The 17458-nt window shown below is 38.6% G+C and overlaps 1 protein-coding gene across 1 annotated transcript; it reads right to left on the bottom strand.

The window, feature by feature from the left end:
* Positions 1-7669: 7669 nt before the first annotated feature.
* On the bottom strand, positions 7670-11766 carry pou3f2b (POU class 3 homeobox 2b). Its single transcript, XM_035407733.1, has one exon. It carries the CDS (start codon positions 11225-11227, stop codon positions 9815-9817), a length of 1413 nt encoding a protein of 470 aa, XP_035263624.1. The 5' UTR covers positions 11228-11766; the 3' UTR covers positions 7670-9814.
* Positions 11767-17458: the final 5692 nt, after the last annotated feature.

The following is a 17458-nucleotide window of genomic DNA, read 5'->3' as shown; positions in this document are numbered from 1 at the left end:
TCTATACTGTACATGGCTATGCAGTTGGCTATGTAACAACACCGGTTTTGAATTCCAATTTAAGCACATATTTTAAGGACTGACACCGTAAATGCAGAATATGACATTGTTGAAAATATAAATATACAGTACCTCATGTCATTCATCCAAATCACATTCTTAACCTCACCCCAGACATTATTTCACAAGCATGATTTGATAACGCTGCTCCACTGTACATTTGTATATTTGAATGTTATTGGCCTATATAATTATTATGTTTTTGCTGCATATATATGACCTGTTTGTAGTTGGATTTAGCTTTTTAATGAAAATTAACCAAATTCAAGCCATATTATCATACCAAAGAAAACAAATAAAATTACTGGACTATTTTCTCAAAAGCAAAAAAAAAAAAAAAAAAGAAAAGAAACCAAGGTAATATGACAGAATAATTCTGTAAAACAGGCCCGTTCTCACATGATTCTGAAAAATCTACAGTAAAAAACAAGAGTGCACACTTACAAACCATTCAGGGGCATTGCTCATTGCTCAAAAAATGTGGAGAAAAAATCTCACCCAAAAACTGAAAATCACTAAAACCCATCACTCAGAATTTGTCTTTGCGTCCTATTAGGTATATCGTTTATATGTATTAGAATTACTCTTAATGTAGCGCAGCAGGGAATGTAATGTTATTTCCTATTGGTTTCCTTTTCAGTGTAGAGTACCACAGGCTGGATAATTTCATCTCTCTGGCTTCACCCATCTGTGCTGCTGTGAATAATGTCAGAACGTTTTATGTGTTTCTTGTAATATTTTTGTATTATTGTTTTATTTGATGAGTAACCTTTAATCTTGCACTTCAATGTGTGCATGCTGATATTTTGTAGCATTGTTCTTTTAGGTGAACATTCTGTTATTGTGTGTTTTTTCTGTACAGTTTTATTCCATTAAAGAAAATACTGCAATGCTTGTGCTGCACAGTGGCCAGTATATATGGAAGACAGACTGTCCGAGGGGTTCAGTTATTACGGCTTGTTCTGGAGAGACCGAACACAATGGAATTGTGTAATACAAGGGTACCCAAACTTTTCAATGTCAATGTCCTTTAAAATGGCCACCCTTTTGCTGAGGACTCCTCTTTAAGAAAGGCTTGAATGTGACTCTCCATAATCTCTACTCTGTACCCCAACTGAAGACTTTATCAACTCTTGGTCAGAGATAATACTGCTTAACTCTAGATCTCTCTCAATCCCGAAGCAGCTCACACACAGAGGCCATGCCCACCCCCTGAAGAAGACCTTTTTTCCCTGTTCCCTCCATCCACATTGTTTTGGGCAAATTTGTGGCAGTCTCACACCAGCACAATCTACGTTGAGGAGAAAATTCTATCAAAGAAAATGTTTATCTTGTTTGAAGAAACAATAAACAAATCGGGAAACTGTAAGCATCAAGTGTGAAAAAAGAGTGGCAGTCAGTGACATGCGAGGTAGCCCTGATGAAAACCCCATGCAGCTCGGTGCACAACATGCTCAATTATAGGCTGAATGAGAGACGCGACACAGACCACTGATCAGCCAAGTTCAGACAAAGTTATAATTAACAATAACTCGTTTACAACCCAGTGAACACGAGCCTTTTGTGTGCTTAAGTGCGCTGGCTGTAATTAGCTCGGATGCGTATGAATGAGATTGTAAACAGCAATGTTACACGGAGCAATTACATTTGTAGAAGGCGCCGTTGCATTTCTGCTCCTGCATAGCGTGTTTGTGTCTTTCAGCGACGTGTTTGTGTGCATGTGCATGTGCATTTATCCGCCTGCAACCCTGGGATATTAGCACCCTGTTGAGTGCCCTTGGTGGTACGGCGGTGTTTACACAGTCTGCCATTATGAGTGTTTATACAGTGTGTCTGCTGGCTTAGTGGAAGGGCTGTTGGGGAGGTTTCAGTGAAGCTGTTATCGGTGGTAGGATCATGCTGATCGCTGTGTTGGATGTGGCCATCTCTGACTCACCACAGATGATATTAGTGTGCTTCCGCAGAGACACATTGGGTCATGGTCTTCGGCAAGGATGTCAATAAAAGCCGTCCTCCCGTCGCTGGCTCTCAGATTTAGTAGAAAAGTGCGGTCATTACTCACCTGTGCACTTGTGCTGTCTGTTTTATGTTAACCTTTTTTATGTCTTCTTCCGCAAAAGTTTCAAAAAGGGGAGTAGTTTGGTATAATTCATGATGAATTCAAAATAGGGATATGATATTTCATTTAGCAAAAGAAATTTTAAAAATATGGGAAGAAATGCATATTTATTCAGGATAAGGAAGAGAACACACCCTGTGGAAAATAAGTCCCTCATAAATAGGCTCATTCATTCATTCCTGTTCTGATGTCAGAGGCCAACGGAGGGAGTGATAGACATTGAGATATCAGAATCGTGTAGGATTAATGCACCCAATACTACCCTTTAACTATGGGGTTAGCACACAATTCCACTCTTTATCTGTGGAAATAATAAGCCCAGTACCACCTGTTATTAATAGTATTAATACACAACCCACCCTTTTCATGTGGGATTACTACACCTGCCTCTATCCTTTACCTGTGGGATTAATATTTCTTACTAAGACCTGTGGGATTAATACACTTGATTCCACACATTACCGGTGTGATTAACATCCATGATTCCACCCTTTACCTTATGGTTTAATGCAAATGACTCAACACTAATTCTATACTGTAAATACGCAGCGTATTTATGGTGATAACATCACAATTCCTGTGTGCTGTTTGATGGTTACCAGGAGGTGTATATCCTTTATGTACATTCCTGTGGACAGTTATTTGACTTGATTCATTTAGCTATGTGTGTCACAAACAAACTGCCTGTTTACCTTATAGAATTCTATACCTCACATGACCCTGAGAGCATATTTACCCCCAAAAAATTTTACAGGCAAAATAGCAATTAAAAAGGAAATCCAGATGTGTGGAGAATACCACAGCGAAGTGAAGTCAGCTTTCCAACATCCACAGAGTATCCCCAGAAGGCTATTCATTTTCATCTAATTAATTCTGCTGTTTGGAGACCTTGCTTGAAAGTCAATGAAGAATCGAGAATGGGGAAAACTCTGTAAAGCCTGCAGTAATCTCCCCTCACCTGAGCTGAGAGGCCCATTAAAGACACTTCAAACAGCCGAGGCTGACACCGGCAGCTCCGTGCGCTCTGGTGCTGCCCGCTAACTCCAGAATAGCAGCTTCCTTCCTTCCTTCCTTCTTGAGCACAGCTTTCAAGGGGAACTCTGCATCTCTCTGCTCTATCAAACCTGCATGGTCTGGTAACACTGATTCAATAACATTTGGGGAAAATTGTATATATATATATATATATCCTTTCACCTAATACTGATCTTAAGTTCTTCTGCCATTCATTTTTCACACATCATTCAAATAGTAAATGACACTCTCTGATCATAGCTAATTTTGCTTTGTCTCTTTTTAATGGATTTCTAGAAAATAACAAGAGGGAATGTCACACCATCTTGTTGCAAACTGAAATTCTGAGCCATAAGTTGCAAATTGGGACATGAAGGTTGTACTCATATACTTTGATAATATAGTGCTCTGTGATATTTTAATATTCTTTTATATACATGTTGATACCTGGCCACCTCCAAAATACAAATCCTTGTAAAATGGAAACAATTTCAATAACACTGACTATGATGATGATGATGATGGTGGTGATGATGAAGAATTCCATTAATATAGTGCTAGTGTCTAACAACACATTTAAATAAAAGAAATCATGAAAATCGCTATGCTACAGAGATAAAGCATACAACAATATCAAATAATTGTTTAAAAACGCGGTTGTTTTCTTCCTCTAATTAAATTCCCATGATTCAATTCTATTTTTATTTTATTTTATTTTTTAATGACTTTTATCTGTAGGCGTACTCATACTTTAACGTATTGAAAACCATTGAACTGGCTTCATTAGCTATGAAAGTAGCCCTTTGAACTATAAATTTAAGAAAGCGCGCGTGAAAATATGATCAAAATCATGTATGGCTGTAGATTTTAATCCGAGGTTGGCGTGTTAAATAAAGATTAATAATTGCAAAGATACCGTCAGTGATTTACACTACATTTAAAGAGTCATCGGCACTCACCCTGAAAAAAAAAACGATGCCATTGCGATGCGATGCGTATTATGTATGATTTGTTTTCTCAGGGAATGCAGCTCAACATGGGATACGTGAAAAGGGCTCTCGTAGCTGAAAAAGGGAGGCTTATAAAAAAACTCCAAGCAATGCAATGACACAATTTGATTAAAAAAACATAAATATGCAAAATTCTACATTTCAAAAATAATGTTTGAGATGAGTGCCACTTAAATGAAATGTAGAAAGATCCAGTGAGAAAAGAGTGCAGATATACAAGTTACAAAAAAGGCGTTATAATGCGATGCATTTGTGCTAGTAATTTTGTTTGTAAATAGCCTACAGTATTCATACTACTAACATTCATATTACTAACTCTGTAGATCATGGCATATAAACTGAACAATATAAGGGGATTGCATCGTGGAAGGCGGGGCGGCAGGGAATGGCACCGGTGTTTTTTTTTTTTAAACAAAAAAAACCGCTGCACCCAAAAGGGCACTTCAGGACTGACAGGGCAAAGGGCCAGGGACTCAAGCCACAGTTGGGCGCTACCTCTGCGCGTGCGTGAGGAGCAATAAAGATACAGACTCGAGTAAAACAGAAAATCGCCGTAAAACAGGTTTATGCAACAACATTAATTCGTAATAATTTACAATAATCCGTGAATTACGAATAAAATCTATAAAAGATGAAAGTAGCCGACATATACCAAACTCTTAATTAACGTCTTCTCATCCCCATTCGGACAGCGCACACTGTCACGGGTCGCTAGGTGGCACTAAAGTATTATGATGGACATTATTTTACAGCCAGTATCTGTTGAGAGAGGATCGGGATCATTTAGGCGCCGTGTGTAATCCTAAAGGGAAATTTCAACTTACCTAACTGAAGAAGATGTAATTAACACGCAGCAATATTAATTGCCTCTGCACGCAGACGAATGAACTGTACAATACCACACTTTTCCTGATTAGGAATCGCTGCACGCAGGACAGGAAAATCGAAGCTTTGCGCTCGCGACAGCGTTCTGAAACATTAGAAATGACAGGTTAACAGCCCGCAAGGAGAAGCGTGCACTACCGTTTTGCTGTACAGTTCTGCACAGAAAAACTTGCAGAATGCCACCAGAAACCTGGAGAATAATATGATGATATACTGAATCCCTTTCCCAACAAACAAGACATTTTATACCAAGACACTCTTGGCATGCGAATAATAATAATAATAATAATAATTATTATTATTATTATAATTATAATAAACGGAACTACTTATACTTTAGTTATTATCCATAATATATGAAAAGCCTATTAATATGGCACATGGTTTGGGGTTAGTTTGGGTTTGGTTTAGGAAACCAACTCTTGTGTATTCCCAATAAATAACCAATAAAAACTCAAACAACATAATGTCGTTTCATTCCATTAATGCCGGGTTCAAAACCACAACTTTGACAGACAGTGCACAACCCGCAAGCATCACCGAAGCAGGCCAGTTATCATTTAATTCAATTACCGGTATTTAGAGCAATATTCGATTGCTTGTATAGCCTTGGCAGTGTGCAAAAGCAAGTGTCTGCAATGTTAGCTAGTGGCGCGACAGTAATTGAATATATGGAGGAAAAAGTTCCCTGTCTCCATCAATCATTTCCTACTATGTTAGCCTAATGACTCTCTCCGGTCAAAAAAGGAACAGCGAGACAAATCTCGTGCTGAGCACACTATTATAAGGCTTGATATTATAGTTACAAGGATATACAAGGAAAACCCAGCGTAAAATAATGATTACGCATAATTACGCATACAATAGGTTACACGGGGTTTTTGGATGTACAGCTCCATTCCTTGACTCATCCTTACTTTATAAATATTCATCCCTCCACAAAATAACCCACTATCGACAACAAATCTAATGTAGATCTGCTGGTCTATTCCCAGGCTCTTGCACGGTCTGTGCTTTCTTGTGACTTGAAAGCTGATTACATGTGAACACTGGATTTTATTTTTTATATTAGGCCATGGGATGAATAGTAGTATCATGCTACGTTTTTTGATCCAATGTTATCAGCAAATTGCGGTTTTGTCTTTCAACTTACGCAATATTTAAAAAAAGATTGTACACTAGGAATGAGACGATTAGTTTTGCACAGGAAATAATTTTTATACACCATAATGCCATATAATGACAAAGTTCTATAAGCCCATAGAGACTGTGAATGGATGGAACTAATTTTCCTGCTTTACGCAAAAATGCATAGATATAACAGCAAATACATGGACCAAGCGTTCTAAAAATGACATATGAATAATCAACAAATATATAGGCCATGTTTCGTATTTTAACATGATTATATTTTAAAATACATAATTTCCCGAAATTGTTCGAGGTCAAACACAGATTAAATGGTTGTGTGAATGGAGTAGTCTCACACAGCTCGAAAAATATTAAGTTTGGAGCCCTTAAAAATCAAAATCCTAAACGGTTTGGCCTACATACAGTTTTCAAAGTAAGCTATTTACAAAAATGCAATACACGACATTATATAGGTGATCGACAGTTTTAGAAATTCAATAAAAGTAGGCCGGTCTATGGTCAAAGTAATAAAACAAGACAACCAAAGTTGATAGATACACGAACTATCCTTTTTATATTCTAGTCCTCTAGTGACATTTAGAAAATGTATTTTATACTGAGTTCAAGTGACAAACGGCATGTTTCAGAACACAAATACTCCCCTTTCAGTGACAAGGGTAGCGTACTGTGCAACTGACGGGGCCACAGAATGGTAGCACCTTCGCATGGTGATTCGCGACACCAGCAGGTCACAAATAGGTCGGCTTACACTACTTTTTATTAAGCAGCTATACTGACATGCCAGTTCTTAGAATGTTCGCTGTGAAGCTTGGTGTAATATCGACACATCGATTGACGTCTGATACACCCAAGAGAGCCAAAGCTACTGCCGGCAGAGGGCAGTTGATTTCTTGTCCGAAAAAGAGCTCTTTGGACTGATGTATTGGTCAGTTGTATTCTCTGCACTATTGACCCTGTAGTTCAACTGACCAGTTGAGCTGGTGAGATACGCGGTGGGGGTTTCCATGCGCGAGGAATAAGGCTCTGCACTGTAAGTCGCTGGAGTTTGTCTCAGCGATGACGTACTGTACAGCTTTACTAGAAAAAAGAACAACATCCTTGTGGCATTAATCTAGTACATTTTATATATTACATTCTTTAAATATGTTTAACAACATTTTATTGTTATAACAGACAATATGTACGTATTATAAATCGTGTGCCTGAATTGAATGAAATCATATTTAAACTATTTATCCAGCAGAAAAGGTATGTAATTTATAATTAATTATGTTCTCGTATTAAGCAGCAATATCACGTATAATGATATCACATTATTGCAATCACTTGGATTTATATGAACTACTACAAATATTAATGACAGCAGTGTGACAGTGTTTTAGACTATTGCCCCTTATGCAACTGAATAAATATACATTCAACATACGCGTAATGAAAAACATTTTAATGTCAAGACCATAAAATGTGCAATTCTTGGTTATGTCAGTAATAAAATATTACGTAACATAGATTTATCATGAATGACTCGGAGTTGTTTTATTTCCCCACAAGTTCATTCAGATCAACCAAAATCTGATATAAAATGTAACAAAAAAGAAAAAATAATAAAACACCAGCAACAAGAAAAAATACACCCAACATGATTTTTCAACGAATGAAATAATCGAATCATTAATTAAAGCTACAGATAAAAGAACCGGTGCCAGGTGGTATCTTTTGTTTTGTTTCTCTTTTAAAGAACTAGCGCGAGCCAAGCCACCTCAATATGATGTGAACATATCTCCCTGGGAAATATTGAGGACATAAAGAGAAATATATCAACAACCATTCAGGGCGTAATTGAAAAGACAAATTTACACATAGCAGTGATGGGGAACCCGCTCGTAACGCCACAATAGGAAAATAATGTATATCCTCTTTTCTGAACCTATACCCTCATAATCCTATTTGTTTTCAGTCCATTTTGATAAAAACCTATAAAACCTGATTTTACCTCTAAAGGCTACTTAAATAAATTACAATCTCATTATCAGACAACGACTTCCCCCGAGTAACGCATCAGTACTTACAAAAAAGAAAAATGAACCAAATGGCTGTGAATAATAATAATAATAATAATAATAATAATAATAATAATAATAATAATAATAATAATAATAATAATAATGGTGCCCGACAAAAAAAACTCGGAAATAAAAATAAATGTTATATATTTCCTTTTGCAAAGGAGTTATGTATACGTATACATTAAATAGAGACAGACTGTAATACAGCCGGTCTCTTACATCACTGTTTTGTTGCCAGTCATTTCAATCTTTCCACCCTTTTCTCTGGAAACCTCAGGTTTAGGTGACATTTTAATATGCACAGATAATGCCCACGCAGTATCATGAAAGTGAGTGACAGGAGCATAAACAGAGAAGCCATTACTCCCTATAGGCTACAAAATCTCAGTCGAACAAAACAAACTGTAGCGGCAACAAATTATATTTAAAATTGCAGGCATTATTACTGCTATAAATTGGCATAAATAAAAATATAATGTAAGAAAAACCCAATAGAAAATTATGTCAAGCCATGTTGGATTAAAAAAATAATTGAACAGCTATCTGTTATTTTTTTAAAAATCATTTAAAGAAAAAGTGCCCCAGTGTAAAGAAAACGAAGCCATGACTTTGTTGAAAATATACAATATTTACAAAATTCATCACAATTTTTCTGTCAAAATTCTCTGTAGTGAAATATCTCGCACGTGAACAGAACCAGATTTTCTTTGCCACATAGCCCCTGCTTGACCTGTTTCGAGCTGCTGGCGCGTGGCGCGGAGCTCGGTCTTGGCAGCCTTTGTGTGTTTTATTACTGCACCGTGATATTTCTGAAATACATGATCGACTCGCTGGCTCCGTGTTTACGCATCCACGTTTTAAAAATCCTGGAAAGACTCGCCTGTGTTTCCTGGAATGAAGTGAAACCTAAAGACTGTATTTCAAATAATAATAATAATAATAATAATAATAATAATAATAATAATAATAATAATAAATTCGGCGCATAACTGATTACCTCTCTGGTTAATGGCATGGTCACTAGGGACAGATAACTGGCAGGTGCAATCGGTCCAAGCGCAACCCTAGTTGCAAGTTGATTTTATTTATTTTTTTAAAGATGGGGTTTGTTTTCCTAACGTGGCTCTTCTGAATTTTCCAATGAATACGTCACACATTTAGATCCTGTACAAAATTATGCAATGATTTAAAAGCAATATATGTAAACCTTAATGAAACCTCGAGGCTGTTATTGGCGTTCTTTCCACAATGAGGTTACACCTTAAAACCGCGCGGTATCACAGTGCTGGTTATCGTTACACAACATCTAGCTTTTTAGGAACACTACCGCTCCTCAGTGTGGCTCCTTATTTACCTTGTTGTGATACTCACTTTGCTTGTGGGCTTCCCGTGTACAGTCAAACACAATGCACCGGCATTCGCTCAGGATAGTCCAGTGCTTAGGAGTTCATTACAAGAGGAATGAAAACAGAGACAGTCACAAAACAGTTTTAGCAGTCCGTTGTTGTTCACTGTACCGGTGTCTGGACCCCATGATGTGGTGGCGTGTCTCCATACACATCCTCGGTTCCCGGGAGAGGTCCGCCTGGAGGAGTCATCCGTTTCTCTTTTTGTCTTCTGTTACAAAACCAAACCCTGACCACCTCCTTTTCCAGATGAAGACTGTCCGCCAGTGAAGTAATCTCCGAAGCAGCAGGTTTGGGGCACTTTAGGAAATGGCTCTCCAGAGCCCCCTTCACGCTCACCTCGATGGACGTCCGCTTCTTTCTCTTTCTGCCCTGTGCAGCAATCTTGTCCAAGCTGGTCGGACTCCCGGAGGTCGAATCTGCCTCCTCCAACCACTTGTTCAGCAAAGGCTTGAGCTTGCACATGTTCTTAAAGCTGAGCTGCAGGGCCTCGAATCTGCAGATCGTGGTCTGGGAGAACACGTTTCCATACAGTGTGCCCAAGGCTAGCCCGACATCCGCTTGTGTAAAGCCCAGTTTGATTCTGCGCTGTTTAAACTGCTTGGCGAACTGTTCCAAGTCGTCCGAGGTCGGCGTATCTTCGTCAGAGTGTTCGTGGTGGTTCTGATGCTGCTGGTGCTGAAGCTGGGAGGGCTGATGTCCGTGGTCGCTGAGATGCGGGCTGTGATGATCTTCGTGTGAGTCTCTGAGGGTGTGATGGTGCATTCCTTGTCCGCTACCCGGAATCAAGCCGTTCACACTGAAGCCAGGCTGGGAGTAGATGAGGCTCTGTCCGTTAGGGGTTGTCATGCTCGGTATGTGCGCTGCAGAAGTCGTTCTCCATGCCCGAGCATCCTGGTGGGTCCCATGCGGCTGGTGCGCCAGATGAGGCGGTCGCGGCTGGTGCTGTAAACTGCTGGAGTTGTGCAGCTCGTCCCTGCTGCTCTGCACCGCGGGTTTTATGTCTTGATCGCTAAGGGGACTGGAGGACCACGGAGCCCCCTCTCCGTGTGACAGCGCCGTTATCCACTGGTGTGCGTGGCTGAGCGGGTGACTGTTACTCTGCAGTGTGTAGTCGCTTTGCAACAGAGTCTGTGCGTCTCTATACACCGTCGCTTGCTGCATGCTCCCGGGCTCCGAGTGCACGATGGACGGGCTGGAGGTGAGGATATTGTAATGAGTAGATGCTGTGGTCGCCATGACTCTCGGAGCCGGACTGATCGCTCTTATTAAAGGAGCCGCACATTTGACAGTTACTTTTTGCCACAGGCGTCTCCCAGGCTCCTCGCCAAGTGGACGCAGCAGCGCGCACCTGAGCTCCGCCTTGCCGAGCAATTTATTGGCTACAAACAGTTGACAGACGTAGTTGCCCATAACAACTGCCTGTTCATTGGTCACTGGAGATTCTTTACAAACCCCATCCATTCTCTCCAACAGTACAGCGAGGTCTGCAGCGTCTCTAAACGTGATAAACATGATGGGTCGAGAAAGCGGCACAGGAGACTAGGAAAGGAGGTGATTCACAGGAATCTTTGAAAATAAAGAGTGGTAACATTTTTACCATTAAGGAGTTCTGTTGCTGTTGCAAACAGATCCACAAAGTAGTGCTTTCTTTTGTAGATATAAAAATTAGTTTAAAGTTTTTGCGATTTCTTTTATTAGCATATAATTCTTGTTTTATGGGCGTCACCGTTAAAATGAGGTTTGGATATCTGGGGATATTTTAGCCGTCTGTATTTTATAGGCTATTACAATATTTTGGCATTTACTTCCGAAATATTCACAAGTTTTATATCATACTGTTACAACAATGATATGTTAAGGAAGGAAAATGCAACTTTACCTTGAGCCTCTTATATTTTTGTGGTTGTAGAAGATGTGTGCCTGTTGTAGCCAGTTTTAAATGTGACAGGGAGCACTACTTTCCAGTTCTGGGCAATAGAAACTGATTCGTCATGAAAGAACTACGATTTTATGAAAAGAGAGGGGTAGTTTAGTTAATCCTTACAAAGGACAACTTATGTTTTGGAGCATAAGATGGAAATATGACGACCTAGTGGAAACGAAAAATAGGCAGACGTTTTTGCTGGTTATATTTACCAAAAGTGAAAGTATTTAGTGATTCTATTTCAGGTATTCTCGTATGCTTTGAAGTGAATGTATGCTACTTATTTTCAGCATTGGCTCTGTCCGAACCTGGCCTTGTTACAAATAAGAAAGGTCCACAGACTTTAGTCTAAATGTTTATTTTTTCTATTGTTACAGAAACTCCCGTTTATTTACATTCTGAAGGGTTACATTTTTTATTCCTTAAGACTTGTGACATGGAAAAGCAATAACGTTTTTATTAATGGTAATGATTACACGCTCTTTTTGGAGCTCTTTGCAACGCAAATATTAAATTACATTACGAAAAATACAACTTGGCTACATAGTCCAAGTAAATATAATATATGGATGCTAGTCTATTGACCTGTAACATAATAGGCCTACGGAACGTAAATTCCTGTAAAATCATTAAATCTGTAGATTCTTGTCTGTTGACTAAAAGACTACCACTGGCATCATTTGACTTTAGCTCCGAAGCCTTGTTAAGTATGATGTCATAGCTGTAAGATCTGCAGATTTTGCTCATGTTTCTTGTTCAAACATGTTCAAGTCCATCTACGAGTCTGCCCAACAAAAACGTAGTTGTGCGGCACTAGAAAAAAGTTTCGTGAAAACTATGCCAGAATTAAAAATATTATAACTATAGTTTTTCCAAAGAAGAATCTGCTACATTTCTTTTGGACAATCGGACCTGAATCCCTTTCAAAAATATTACATATGTGGTACAGTTTTGAAGAAACAAATGCTATTAGGAATTTCTTAATATTTTATTTAAATTATATTTTACAAAAATTCACTTTTTTAACGATTTCTCAAAAGGGCTTTATTATTTTTCTATGGAATGATACTCGTTATTTTATTTGATCTGGAATCTGTCAAAGTCCAGGCTATAAGCCTATCCCACTGACGTCATCCTTGATTTACGACGCTAGCTCATTGCAATGTCTGAAAGACAACACATTCCATTAACGGGGAAATATATGAAATAAGATCACAATGAATTCAGATGCGTTAAGAAGGTCTTGTAAACACAGGTCACAGTGCCACCTTGGTGGCCCGCCAAGTGCTTTGCTTGACAAGCCAACATTTTTATAGAGGCAATAATTTATTGTAAAGTAGGCTTCGATTTTGACACAGATTGATTGGACAATCAGGATATATAACCTGTGTTGCAATATTTTTTTCCCGATGAATTGTGTACTGATTGAAAGTATACTGTGTTCAATTACTTAACTTAAAGCATTGTTTTAGATCTGCCCTGTTTGATGTTTCAGTGACAAAGCCTAGACCTACAGTAGTAATAAATCAAATAAAAGTTTCAGCTGTAACCTTATCCTGTATCCTAACCTTAGGCTATATTAAATACAGCACATTATTCACACTGCGCGAGGGAGGTACATTACAGAGCTAACAATACAGGCACAGATAAAACAATAAAAGTTTTAGGAGAAATTAATAACCTACGGTTTCAAGGGGAAATATTCAAATGGTATCTAACGTAAAACTATTAGCATACCATCAAACTATTACCATCTAAAACTATTATAGCCTATATAAAAATAATTTAATGAATTTGTATTTATTAAAATAGTAATTCTGAAGATGCACCCTTACTGGGAAATATGCTACCCCCTCACCGTCAGTGCGTGGCTGCGTGTGCGATGTCAGGGACGCCGCAGCTGCCGCTTTCTGTGCGGCTCTGAAGGATGCGACATTGTCCACAGAAAGGGCATTTTTCCCGGGCCACTGCCGGTTGCTATAGAGAGGGGAAACTGAAATAACAGAGCTCACGTCACAGCTGCTTTCGCCTCTTCTTATATATCTAAAGACCCATTTGAACGGCTCGCTGACAGGACAAAGCCGCTGAGAGAGCGAGAGAGAGAGAGAGAGAGAGAGGGGTGAGGTGGGGTGGGGGCTATTGGTAAGAATAGGTATTACAGACTAACAAACTATAAGGTTAGGAATGGGCCAGTTTAAATAGTTCCTTAGATAGCGACCATCAGCGTCTGCACTATATATATTACCGGCAGTTATCTGTTAATGATTGTATATATATAGTTTTTTGTACTATATAGTTTATTACTGTAAACTGCAAAACATTCCAAATCAAAATTGTCCTTAAATAAAAAAATGTAAAAACTCGGCTGTGCAAGTCCACTGATCATCAAAATTAAAAATTAATTAAAAAGTTAATTTACATTTATTTATTTGTTAAGCGATTATTGGATAGTCTTCTCGTTTGGCTAATGTTGACGTTTAAGGCTGTCTCATATAGGTTACGAGGGAAAAGGACATTTAAGAATATAAAACGAGGTAATCTTTTAGAAAGTGTTTAAGGAACTCAGGATGTAATTAAGGAGTCACAGTCATATGAGCCTAAACTTTTTTTTTTTAATTATTCGCTGGACTTTTAGGTAGGCCTATGGAAAAAGATTCCACCACGAATAGCACAACACGGTGACGCGCGCTCCCTGCATGAATACATTCCACAAACAAACTGCAAACAAAAAATGCAATCTCTTCTTACTCCTTTCCTCTCCCATCAGCACCCCAAGGCAATGAGTTATGTTTTTTTAAAAATATATAATTTTAGGTGATATTATTTATGGTTTTATGATTCTTACAGCTTTGTGTGGATGTAGTCTGTATGTATTTAGAATTTACACTTTGGTCAGCATAGTTAACTGGCACTATTGCTTAGTGATGTTGAATCTGTACTCGCTGGTCTAGGATTGCTAGCCAAGTCTGGCGCTATTTCCCATTCTAATCGGTTGAATGCATTTCTGTTTCTCCTGTATTGTAAGTCGCTCTGGATAAGACGTTAGCTCAATTAATGTAATATAATAATGTAAAGAAAACTGGTGTAAGCGTTCCGACTACATATCTCTTTTTGATATGATTTCGCCTTATATGATATGAGTGAAATATAGGCCTACATCAAAGGCATATTCTCTTAGCAGTTGAATCAGGACAAACTGATCTGGGGTGAGCTTGTACATCTGAAAAATATTAACAATGTAGATGCAGACGCAGAAATGCATCCAGTATTCAATTCTTACACAGAAAGGCTAGTGAGAATACATGTATAATGCCAAAAAAAAAAAAAATTTAATCACTGGAATAATATTTGGCTGTACAATATATTTCAGATATGTCCAGAAAATAAGTAAGTAAATAAATAACTAAATAAATAAATAAAATACAACCAGTATCAAACACTTGGAACTTCCCAAGTAAAAACAAAGTTTAAAGCAATTGCAAGGCAATTTTGCCGCGTAACTTTGAACACCATCGTCGCGTAATACTAAAATCACCCAAATCAAAAGAACATTTGTGGTAATTAGGGCTGTAATTCGAAGAATTACCACATCGCCGCAGAGGCTTAAACAGACGTGTTAGGAGAAACACAAAGCCCATTACTTTAATAGTGTAATATGCAAACTATGGGTCGTTCAATTACACGGCTTAACAACGCATAAACGATGCGAGTCTTGTTATTTGGACTGCAAGGTCTGCGGTAATTCACTCAAAGGGCCAGAGCGCTTTCACATACAGTAAATTCTATTTCTATGGCCCAGGAGCTGCCAAACCACATTTAAAAGAATAAAAATTAATGACGGAGAACCTGAGCGTTAAATTAACAGTAATTATATGACCCGTATGCTGTAAAGATTCAATTTCTTACAGTCTAATTAGGTAACTGTCTCCCCATACATCAACCCACTTCTCCTCTGTGAATTTTCAGACCAGAACATGGTCATGTTCAAATATGGAAAAATAGAATAATTGCACTTTATGAAGACGCGGTTTAAATAATAACTGATCACACTAACATATTTTGAGATGTAAGCCGTTTTAACTGATCCCGCTCCCTTCCCAACTATGCTTTCGTTGACCCCAGGTTGGTTATTAATAATAAAAACACCATTCATAAATTCATATGTTGGTGCTTATATTTACGAAATATGCAAAAAAAAAAAAAAAAAAAATTATGCAAAGCATTCTGCACTTTAAGTGGTATTTATGACAGTGGAGCAGACACCTGTCAGATTGCTCTGGTTTACCCAGGCATGAGGGTCACATGATGGGAAGAATGATTTGAGCTGTTGTTTTTACAGTGTCAGCACACGCTTACAGTTTATTCTACAATAACAGCAAGTGTCTGGTGAAAGCCCATTTATGTCCTATGAGATATCATCCACACAAGTATTACAGGCACACCATTCATTAAATTCAGTTTTATGCATTGTTCTTTCTGCACTTTACAATGCTAGCTCTGGGTCTGTTTGTGTGTGCTACTTTGTGTGTGTGTGTGTGTTCATCAAAACAATTCAAAACAATCTGCGTTATTAGCATGAAATAAATAATAACAAATACTGCCAAAACATAACATATAAATAGTACTGTAGAAAGACAAGCATGCATTGTAAGTATAATAACATAATGATACACAATGATGAGACCAGTCCTTTCTGGCTTGGCACTTACCAACATGCAATAGTTTCTCTTCTTGTCTCTAAGAATATCCCTGTGTAAAGCTGAAGAATGGGGGTCCCTGCAGCCATGAGGGGAATTATTGTGGTCGCGTCATTCAAACCACGTTACCGTTTGCCATTCTGAACATGCTACAGGCTGGATCCAGCCACTGAAATAACTCCTCCACTCCTCATGTTTCATAAACCAATGTCTGGGTCTGGAAAATTGGCATTTACATCTCAGTTCTCTCATGAAAGCATTTAATGCAGATTACCACACAAAATCGACACATAAACATCTGCAATGCTACTTAATGGTATCAACAGATTAACAACATAATCCAATGAACTATGTCTCTGATTCTGTGCTTGGCAGGCAACGATGCCACACACGCATGCAGGCAGGGACATACGCACACACGCACATACTAATGTAGGCATGCACTCACACATGCAAACCAGCAGAGGAATGCGCACACACACACACAAACGCACACATAAATGCAGACACATGCATGCAAGCATGCGCTTGCACACACTCATATCACACACACGTACACACACACACACACACACACGGGTGATATCACTGGCAAATTCTCCGGGTAGTCCACGATCCTGTCCCCATTATATTTCTCAGCTACTCAATTGTAACTAATAGATGTTCTGTGTTTCCAGTTTCCATCAAAGGAAAAGGAATGACTGGATGATGTCACTGCTGAGGTCTGAGTGAGGGGCCTCTGGGCTTTGTGAGAGACCCTACCCATGGCCCTATGCTCACATAACCCCACCAGAGCCACACCAGATACTAACACTCCACTTCATCAGTGATATCACCTGCCACTTACATGCACCCTCATCAGAGTCACATCATCTACTACTCATACTGTCAAAGAGTTTAATCATCTAAATGTGTTTAAAAACATATTTGATATCAGGCACAGACTGAAACTTTTAGTGTTCAACCATAATTTTGTGAACACTACTGTTTAGATATAAAATGACTCTTTACACCCATGCATGCTACCATTTAGGCATTAAACATGTCACATTTTCTTTGAGTTTACTGACTGCTACTCCCCGACTACTAACTCCATTATCCCCATCACCTGATTCTCACATA

This window comes from Anguilla anguilla, chromosome 1 (assembly GCF_013347855.1).
Source record: "Anguilla anguilla isolate fAngAng1 chromosome 1, fAngAng1.pri, whole genome shotgun sequence".
NCBI lineage: Eukaryota > Metazoa > Chordata > Actinopteri > Anguilliformes > Anguillidae > Anguilla > Anguilla anguilla.
This window is presented reverse-complemented; position numbering and strand designations above follow the sequence as displayed.

Coding starts and splice junctions, on each gene's coding strand:
- pou3f2b (XM_035407733.1), bottom strand. CDS start 11,227: ATGTTTATCACGTTTAGAGACGCTGCAGACCTCGCTGTACTGTTGGAG.